This window comes from Aphelocoma coerulescens, chromosome 1 (assembly GCF_041296385.1).
Source record: "Aphelocoma coerulescens isolate FSJ_1873_10779 chromosome 1, UR_Acoe_1.0, whole genome shotgun sequence".
NCBI classification, from domain to species: domain Eukaryota; kingdom Metazoa; phylum Chordata; class Aves; order Passeriformes; family Corvidae; genus Aphelocoma; species Aphelocoma coerulescens.
This window is the reverse complement of record NC_091013.1, coordinates 96,659,743-96,670,062: the sequence shown is the minus strand read 5'-3', so window position 1 is coordinate 96,670,062 and position 10,320 is coordinate 96,659,743. Positions and strand designations below refer to the sequence as shown.

Genomic DNA, 10,320 nt, shown 5'->3' with positions numbered 1-10,320 from the left:
AGGAGCTGGCTTGGGAGCACGAGAAACAATTGACTGGACTGCAGAAACTACAAACACAGTAATTACCACTTTTCTTCTACTTCTCTCCCTGACCTTCCATAGAACTTATTGTCTATGAAGTTGTACCTCCCACAAGGAAAAAGAATGATTTTTTTTCTCTCTCTCTCATATAATCAATATTTTGTCTGTTCTGTTATGATTCACTTCTTATTTTATTAGGAACAGACATGAGAGTTTATATTGATATTTATGTGTAATTATTTCTATTGAATCTTTGGTAAAAATGCAGATAGTCAAATGAAGGAAATTACTTAATTCTGATTCACTTCTATATGAAGAAAGCTTGTTGAGACTGTTTGCCTGGGGTTTTGCCTGTATGTTCAGTAAGAACCAAGAACTCTTACTGAAACGTTGAAAAACAACCTGTGAAATGAATGCCTGCTTTTAAGACGTGTTGCATATCTGTCAGATATTTTAGTGTCATTGCTAACACAATGTCCTCTATGCAATTTGAAGTTATGAAACAAAACTTTCTCAAGAACACAAGTTTAAGCATGAGGTGCATTTTGCGTTGGTTTTCATAGATCTAGGTAAGAGCAAAAGATGAATTAATAAAAGAAATACACAATAACAAAAACACCTTAGGCACACAGAGTATGTGACTGGGAAAAAGGCTTGAATGAGCATGTTTTTAATCAGTCCTTAATGGAAGAGGAGGGTAATTCCCATGAAAAGCCTAGTGTAAGTTTCAATATTGGTAAAGATCTTAATGTGTTTATTCTTGAGCATCTCTATTCCTAGATTGGATAAAAGCCAATAAATAGTGTCAGATGTTATCATGCTATGCAATTACTTACTGACTTGTGGATTTACATATAATGATTGCATGTGCAATGAGTAAACTACACTATTCATGCCCTTTTGCTCAAGGCAAAATGGTATGTTGTGCCCACTGCCATCAGACAGTTTTGTCCAATTTGGTATTCCAGGTTTCGGGACTCTCTGGAATTTACTCTTGTTGTTCATGCTATCCAAAGCAATCATCAGATTTCCACCTACAGCCTTCTAACAATGTCTGAGAAATATGCCCCAGATAAGAAACACGGGGACAGCAAGTGGGCAGTACTTAAAGAGAAGTGGACAGCACTTAAACAGGCAGAACGAGCAGAAGAAATCCCCAGAGAGACAAGTTCTGTGCATAGAGGTAATGACAACCATTTCAATCTTTCAGTAATAGGGTTTCTGTCTTTCATCTCAGTTTGTTTTCCCGAGTCCAAGATAAAGAAATACATGTGTAAGTGCAGGTAAAGAAATATAGCTGTGGTATGCTTTTTTAGTACCTACCTACAAAGTAACACTCATACACAGTATGTTTTTCATGTTTAGGTCAATGCCAGCAATTGTCTGTCAGCCCCATGGGTAAAATGTGACTAAAAGTCAAGTCAAAGACCCTGAATATTTTCAGAACATCCACTACAACAGAACTATCCTGATTTACATCAGCTCTACAGGAGCTGTCTGGAGGAGTTTACAGTAGCTGGGACTGCACTGTGCTGTGTGGTATTTACATCTTCAGATGGTTATTTTTTGTTTCAGAAAGTGTAGTTTTTGAGAATGAGGCTGAAAAGCTGGAGACACCGGAGGACCGAAAGCCAACCACGCGTTATATAGAAAGCAAACGTGAGAAAATCAGAAGAATTGTTGAGAAATATGATGCACTGAAAGCCAAGATCATGAAGAGGAGGGCAGAGTGGCATGAATTGTGAGTCTTGAATTGGACTCTGTTCCCTTTTAGTTCTGCTTCTTGTCTGAGTAATACTATTTAGCTATCCTATGGCGCTATAATCTCTCTGCTTAGGTTTTTATAATCCTAAGGGTTGTAATTAAAACAGATGAATTTTCACGTATCACTAAGTCTCGAGAGAGCATTAGAATATATTTAGTTTCTATGGTTAATCTAAAATATTATCAAATTTAGCTAGGTAGCTACATTTAGCTAGGTAGCTACATTTAGCTAGGTAGCTACATTTTCAGATAGGGAGTAAAATGTGTCTTAATCGATCATGACTGAGAGACACCTATGCCATTACAGTCAACTTTTAGTGAATCCTGCCAGCACCACATGGAGCAGACACTGTAACAGCTGGGTAAGGTCAGCAGTGTTAGCATCTCAGCCATTATGTGAGTGTGATATGCCTTCATGCTCCATGCTGGTCTTTATCTTGAGAGGCAAGAAAGGGGGACAGGACATCTTCCACAGAATCATAGAATATTCTGAGTTGGAAGGGAGCCACGAAGATCATCGAAGTCCAACTCCTGCCCCTGCATGTAGCGGCCTCAAGAGTCACACCATGCGCCTGAGAGCGTTGTCCAAATGCTTCTTGAACTCTGTGAGGCTTGGTGCTGTGACCACTTCCCTGGGGAGCCTGTTCCAGTGCCCAAACACCCTCTGGGTGGGGAACCTTTTCCAAATATCTAACCTAAGTCATATCTTCGAATAACCTCTTTTTCAAGGCCGGGTTAGATGGGGCTTTTAGTGACCTGATCTAGTGGAAGGTGCCCCTGTCCATGGCAGGGGCATTGGAACGAGATGATCTTTAAGGTCCCTTCTAATCCAAACCACTCTGTGCTCATGGAAGTACAGAAGTTCTTCCTTAGGAGACGAATGACAGGGAATGGGACCAATGTAGAGTCAGAATACAAAGCTTTTGAGGTTATTGAGTGTTCAACAATGTAGAGTAGGTGTTGTGAGCTGCAGGCTGGTAGATTGTTGATGTGCAGCTCCCTGAAATTGATAGCGGCATGTACTCACTTAATCCAGAACTCAGTCCAAGTGTGAAGATTTAAACTTTTTCATGGCAGAGCTGTGTTTTAAGAGTTCTTCGGGGAAAAAAAAAATCTGGGATTTTCATTTAAATGTGCAAGGATATTCTTTCCAAAGTAGCCATTCTTTTCTGAAAGAGATGTATCACTCTTTCACCTCCCAAATTTTGTTGCACAAGTCAGAGGGTATGAAATAACTGTTCATTTGTATGCTTCTGTCTGAAAGTTCAGCTTTATTTTGTACCTACCAGATACAAGAGCAAACCTAGAGATAACTATGAGAATTCTGAAGATGCTGAGGAGGTCAAAGAAGAACGGGCAAATATAGGATGTTACAGGCTGAAGACTGCCACTAACTACACACTCACCGAACACGAGCGAATGAACACTGAGAAGAAGATGATGCAACTTGCATCCCTGGAAGAGTTGGTATGTAAAACTGTGTATATTGCCCCATTTCTGGGGGAAGCGAGGATAGTGTATTAATCACTAAAGAAATGTTTTGAAAGGAATTCAAAATGAGTGTGCAAATAGGCCTTGAAGGACAGAATGCTGTTTTGAGTAAGCTGTAGTTACAAATGAGCCCTTCTCTTGTGAACTGTCTTGTGCTTCACCAAACCCAAACCAGAATCAATCCAGGGTGGCACTTTATAAATGAGAAAGATAATTTACCTTTACTAGTGCTTCAGCAGGAGCACCTGTCTTTTTGAATTATAAGAAAGTCTTATAATCTAGTAAAACAGTGGAGCTAAATAACACCTGCCGTGAAATAACTTTACAAAAACAGGGACGTGAGCAAGGACAAGTATTCTAGCGTGGCCTCTCTGTATTTGCACTTTGGCAATCACTGCTTCTGGAGTTGGAATCTTGCTGAGAAACCAGATCTTTTGGAGCCACCTTGCTGTGGTAGGACTCCTACAGCTGCCACATATCTTTTAACCATGAAGACATACTAAGTCCAAATGTTGTACAGTATCTTTGTTGCTTTCCTTGTGACTTCTGTCCCCTCATCCTTCTCACAGGAATGGTCTTTCATTGTATTTGGCTGGAGTGCAAAAGAGTGACACTGGATAACTTTGACAGTGAGGTCTAAGCATTATAGAAGCAATGCTACAGTCTCAGGGGATTTGTTGGATCATTTTAGTCTCACACTTGAGCTTCAGCACTTCACTGTAGTGCTGATGCTACCAGATACTCAGTGATTAACACAACTCATTAGGACAAAGAAAGGGAATAGTTCTTGTCATAGATTCTGGGCTTATACAGATGAGGAATTCCAGTTGCTTCAGGTGGGTGGTGTGTTATTTTCTTTTATAAAGATCAGAGAAGTTTCTGACAAGTATATTAATGATAGATCACATTCGGTCATTACTTTGTGTAAAAAGAGTCAACTAATACAATATCCCTGTATCACAGAATGATTAATAAACCTAATGTTAGCCTTCTTGTGTTGGGGAAGACTACTTCCTCTGTTGGAGAATCCTACTAAAATTGTTTTTTCTTTGCAGATCCGTAAGATGAAAATGAATATGAACAAAGAGATTGTGTCTTTGCGGGATCTCAAGGTTTCTATTATTGAGGAAATCAAGGGTTTAGTGAAGGAATTGAAATCCATACAGGCAAGCTTAGATTTATCAGAACATCTCCCTCTTCCCCCGATCCCTCAGTTGCACCCAGATGAGGTTCCTGAAAAAGTAATTGAGTACAACAGTGACGTCCTCCTAAAGTTCAAAGAGGAGCAGGAGGCCAAGGCAAAGCTCAAGGAAGCACTGGAAGGGTGTCCCTCATCTCGTGCATTTAGGCACGTGTTTCTCCGAAGTCCTCCAGTGGAAGAGGGTGACCCCGTGGCACAGGCTGGAGATGCATCAGCGGTGGTCACAGAGGAGCAGAAGGCTTTTGACATGGAGAAAGCAGAGCCAACAGAAATGGAACTGGAAATTTTAAAGAGGGAGAAGATAAAAAATCTATACTTGCAGGAGGCCTTGATTAAAAAGGTAGGAAATTGAAAGTTGTTTTTGTCAGATTAAAAAATCCCACTGCATCATAAATGAATCCAAAACCCTTTCCTGTCTCAGGATTGCAGCTACTCTTGCCTTCCTTCAGTTCAGAAAAATGCTAACTCTTGCAAATTTGCAGTGTTAATCAGTATAAATCCATAACTATGATCTGTGTTCTGACTATTATCACTTGAAAAACAGATCTTAGATTTCTTACTGATTGTTCCATGAAACTATGATCTTAGTGGCCAAAAAAAAAAAAAAAGACAAGTAAAATGTTAGACATAACTTGAAAAAATTACAGAGTTAAAAAAGGAGCATCACTACAACTTAGTAGATTCATGATGATCTCAGCTCTTAAGCAACGGTAGTCTCAACTTTTTGGTCTCAAAAACTGCTTTGTAGGATTAAAAAAGCTACAAAAGAGAGTAACCAAAATGCTTAGTCATGGAAAAGATTCTTTCAAAGGTACATCTAAGGGGATAAGTATCTTTGGCCTGCAAAAAGAGCAACTGAAATGGTTGTAGAGATGTGATAAAATTCTGAATAGCTTAGAAAAGGAGAGTGGGAATAATCTCTTTAAAGAAGGAGAGACATTAAATGAAACAGTCACACAGAAAGCTTGAAGCATGCAAATGAAAGTAGTTTTCCTATCCAACAATAGCTAAGCTGTGGAAACTCAGTGCTAGGATGTGAGGGAAGCTATAATTTGATAAAGTCTGGAAGAAAAATCCACTCAAAGCTGTTGAACAAAAGCATACTGCTTCAAGCTCAGGATGCCCCTAAGTCAGAGTTTAGGAGGGTACAGAGAGCAGTATACCAGAGGTGTGCCACTGTTCACTTGTGTCTTGGTTTGAAAGACAGGTGTCTGCTAAGGAAGGCAGAAGCCTCCCTTGGAATGGCAGATGCGACCCCCCTTCCCTCCGAGTTATTATAATTTTGAAATCAAGGGGCTTTTAGGCAAAGATATGGGAAACAGGAATAACAGTTCTTTACTATTATATATCTATATGTGTATAAAAAGTCAAACAAACAGCAATAACTCTGGCAGTAACAGCAAACAATCCCAAACCCAGTCCCAGCCTTCTCGGCTGCCGGGCCCTTTCCCCTCGGGTGCAGTTCCGCTCGCAGCCGGCAGGGGCGCTGGCGGCTCCCGGTGAGCAGGGCAGGTGCGATGGTTCCCCCGCGGCTGCAGGGGGCGCTCCGGAGCGAGCTCGGGGAGCACGCGGCACCGGTGCCCTGGGATCCCGGGAAGGGATGGGACAAAAAAGCTTCACAAACCCCTGGGCAGCCGATCCTGGTGTCTGGCCGGACCCTCGGGAACTGCAGGCTGGAACAGCAGGCTGGAACGGCAGGGATGAGCACAAATCCCGGGTGGCAGATGAGATGTATCCAAACGGGGAAACCCCCGGAGGTCTGGGCAGGCAGGGCGGGCAGGGCTACAATGCAGCAAAGGCTCGAAGCAACAGTGGGGCAGGGCGGCCACGGCCTGGCTCCCAGTAGGGCAGGGAAGGCGGGCTGGGGATCCCGGAGTTTTTCTCCACAGAAGGAAAAGCAGGTGTCGAAAAACAGGTTCCCTCTCTGGCGTTTGGGGACCGACTGCCCACACACCCAGGTGAAACAAGAGTAGCCAGATGCACCCCACCCCTATAGCCACCTCTTTTGTTTTTCTTAAGTACCCAGCCATTTGTCCCCCTAGCAACACGTATGGGGAAAATTCCTTTAACAGGAAAAAAACTAGGAGAACTCCTAAAACCCCAGCAACTTGTTTGCTCCATTTCTTAGCACCTTTCCTTTATTTTCTGCTACTGGCCATTGATTCTTTGGTCTGCCTCAACAGACACCCTTGTGTTTATGTGTATGAAGGTTTTTAGGGAATACCCAAATTCTGCTGTGAACATCACACATCTATAAGTTAATGTTAGCAGCTGCTAGTACTGATTTATCTGTAAATGTCTAAGGGAAGAGCTGGCAGCTATTTTGAAAGAAGTCTGTCAAGGCAGAAGAGTTATTTATTGCTGCATCTGGGATTGTTACATAAACTACTGTAAACTACAGACAACTCTAAAACATTCTAGGAAGAGTAAAAATACTTCAGGGATGGAGGGGATGCAGTGAGAGATTCCTGTGAAGCCCTGGTGATTCTTTTATTATTGTGCTGAGAACAAAGACACATTTGGGATTAACTTTGTCTTTCTGTGTTTCAGTACTGTCTAGGAAATAGCATGTCTGAGTTGTTGATTTGGCAGAGAGAATTTTCCCCTTCTGCTCCTTTCTCTAGCTTTGCATGTTTGACTGCACTGGTAATACTTTTCCTGTTCCTGATTCAACTCTCCTGTGCTCCAGATCAACACACTGGTCATCAACTTCGATGCTGAACTTCGCCTTTTGCGGCACAAGAAACTGAAGATGGATATGCAGATGAAAAGTGCTGATCTGCGCTGCATCACATGCTGTGATGAGCTGATTATCCTGAAGAAACTTGAGGTACATGAGAATCTTCTTGAGGAGCAAATTTGTACCCTCATCAACGAACAAGAGGACATACAAGTAAGTAGACCACGTGTACCATTAATGCATGGCTTGAAACAAAAGCAAACCATAAAGTAAATGGTGGCATCCCTTGACTTTGTTTGAGCACTGATCCAGTGACTAATGCTAAATTTTGAAAAACAGGAAACTCATGATGATCAGCCTACTAGGATGGTAACTTCTAACTTCCAAGATTTATTTTTTAAATAATCTTAACATTTGTATTTTAATAGGTTCTTCATGATATGGCGTAAGTGACTAATCACATACTTTAAGAACATACTTCTAGGTGATGCTTGATTGAAACATGGGTTTAAAGGGAGAAAGACAAGTTTTGTATTTCCACGTCTTCACAGATGCATCTTATTTACATACACATGGGTTGTACCTTTTAACTGAAGTAGTTTTTTGTTTGCTTAGTCAAAATTGAAGAGCTACATTGCACAAATGGAGGATAGAAAGTGTGAGATTGTAATGCTTCAGGAACGTGAGAAAGCTCTTTATGCCAGCTTCGAAGCATCCCTTGGAGAAAACAACGAATTTGCTGATTTTCTGACTGATATTTTGAAGAAGGAAGTTGAGTTTGTGGGAAAAAAAAAAGTAGGAAGAGAAGCAGGTTGGAGATTTTGTTCTTTCTGCTTTATGGATTTGTTGCACATATTTCCATGTGGTCAAGTACATGTGTCTCAGTCTAGCTGGAGCCCTGAGTACACACAGCACTCCAGTCAGTTCAAAACCCCATAGATCAGCCCTACCCAGATTTGTTTATAGACTGACAGCGTGTTCTGTGGCAGTCATCTTGAATGATAACAATGATGTAATCCAGTTTCTAACATGACTGCAGTTGGTCTGATAAGAGCTCCTGCAATTTACGTCCTGTTAGTCAATACTGAGGACTGATAATTGGTAAGAGGAAGAGGCACAGCCTTAAATAGGTGCTTCCTATGCTGCACCAATGGGAGCTATGGATAAGTGATTAGTCTGCCACATTAGTGACATTCTGCTCTAATCTGTCCATTGACTAATGAGAGATCATAAACCTAATCTGCAATCATCTGTTAGTCACAGGACTAAACATAATATGGAAAGGATTTAATTTGTCTTAGTGACTCAGTTTTAAGCTGTTAAAGCTAGGCAGTCTTACTGAGCTAAAATACTTGTGCTCTCTCTGACTTGGCTTTCAGTTTCAAGTGGGACATGATTAGAAAAAGTGCAGACAGTGGTGATGCTTTTATGACAGTTATGTTTCCATATTCTGCTTGGTTGATTAATCTCTGTAGTAGAATGGTAAACCCACACTGTTTAAATTCCTAACACATATAAAGAGAGGAAATATTGTTGAAGTAGGTCCCAAAAACATGGGCTGCACCTGTGCCTTTTCCACTACTAGGTGATCTCTCTCCCTCTTTTTTTCCCTCCTCTTTTTTCTTTTTCCTTTCTGTGAAAACATCACATCAGATCAATGCAATAGGCACAAGGTGCCTGGATTCACATACTACCAGAATGATCTTTCCTGGGTTACTGGGCTTGTGTTCACCAGCACATTGGCATAATGCATAGCTGGTGGGTCTGGAGTGTTTTGCAAGCCAGCCTGTCTGTTTCTTTCAGATGAAGAAAAGGAGAACAAAGAGGAGGATGGTGAAAAGCCTGACTTAAAGACTGATGAAGAAAATTGTGGATCTGAAGATGTAGCCTTTGATGGCTCTGTTTGCCCAGAAGGTACCTAAGCTGTTATTTCCTTGTGTTAACTAGTTGTTTAGCTTTAGGGGCAATATTATGTGTTTGAAAAGAAAACACAGAATTTTTAATTATTCACTGCATGTTAAAGCCATGAAGGGCTGGAATGTGTGTACCCCTCCTGCGTGCAGCATTTTTCCCCAGGAAACTTCGGTCAAGATAATAAAACTGCTGGTAGTGTAGACTACCCTAATTAAAAAAGTTTGGAAAAATAAAACTTAGCTAAGCGCTAAGAATTAATTATTTTGTGTAAAGAAGCATTCACCATTTCACGGCCGTTTTCTGGAGAGAAAAGGCTCCTCCCTGGAGTGGAGCAGTGGCAAGGCTTTAGCTGCTCTCTGGAAACCAGCTGCCTGGCCTGGCTGGATCCCTCCCTGTTCAGGGACGTTCTGAGGGAGAGCCTCATGGTGTTAATTGAAGCTCTTTGTTACCACCTCGTGGATTTATGCAGCAATTGCCTGTTGCTAGGCTGCTCTGAAAAGTTAGGAGCTTTACTTTGCAAAATGCTCTTCATTTGTGCATTCAAAAAAGACGGGCAACCTCTCTCCCTCCATTTCTTTTGTACAAGTTTAACTAATTTAGGATGTTGTTTTTTTAAAAAAAATCTGTGAGTGGTGTGTCAATGACCATGTAACAGCACTGCTTCATTTTCAGGTTCGAACTTAGCAACAATTCACCTTCCCTTTTTTTTAAAATTGGATTTTAATATCATTTCCACAAATGGAATTTTTTTATTAACTCCTCATTCATCTCATTTTTCAATGGAATGTTGGGAAGAAATAAAGATTTTTACTTCTTATTCAAAAAGTCCAAATTGCTAATTTAATAGGAAAATTACATGTTGCATTAGCCTCTTCATATTTTAATCTTTATGTGTAATTTTCTTTGCCTTTATTGAACCCTCTTTTTTTCTTATTATGCCTGCTGATTTGGGCATAATTGTGCCCTTGTTTAGCATTACTGAAATCACAATATTAGACAGAAATTCACAGATCTTCCTTACCATCACACAGGTTCTATACAGCTTTGTTTACAAACAGAGCTATAAATGATCCCAACAGCAAATTCATAATTTATAGGGAACGGTGCTATGGAGAAACAACATAATTGAAGATTTTACTGCAACATGTATTAATTACTGGGACTGCACTGCTTACAAAAGCTAACTTTTTGAGCATTTGGCTTTAATGCTGGCTTTGATGCATTTAGTCTGACTTCTGGAAACAAACTG

The 10,320-nt window shown here is 40.8% G+C and overlaps 1 protein-coding gene across 2 annotated transcripts in view; it reads left to right on the top strand.

Annotated features, from left to right (window-relative positions):
- CFAP44 (cilia and flagella associated protein 44) overlaps positions 1-10,320 on the top strand; it is a 43,070-nt gene that overhangs the window by 27,869 nt on the left and 4,881 nt on the right. For both annotated transcript variants that reach the window (XM_069020140.1, XM_069020148.1), the window contains 8 exons: positions 1-58; positions 990-1,204; positions 1,597-1,762; positions 3,075-3,252; positions 4,332-4,817; positions 7,167-7,370; positions 7,773-7,968; positions 8,961-9,071. The exon at positions 1-58 is cut by the window's left edge and continues 73 nt beyond it. In XM_069020140.1, coding sequence (XP_068876241.1) covers positions 1-58; positions 990-1,204; positions 1,597-1,762; positions 3,075-3,252; positions 4,332-4,817; positions 7,167-7,370; positions 7,773-7,968; positions 8,961-9,071 — 1,614 coding nt within the window. The remainder of the gene's footprint in view (positions 59-989; positions 1,205-1,596; positions 1,763-3,074; positions 3,253-4,331; positions 4,818-7,166; positions 7,371-7,772; positions 7,969-8,960; positions 9,072-10,320) is intronic.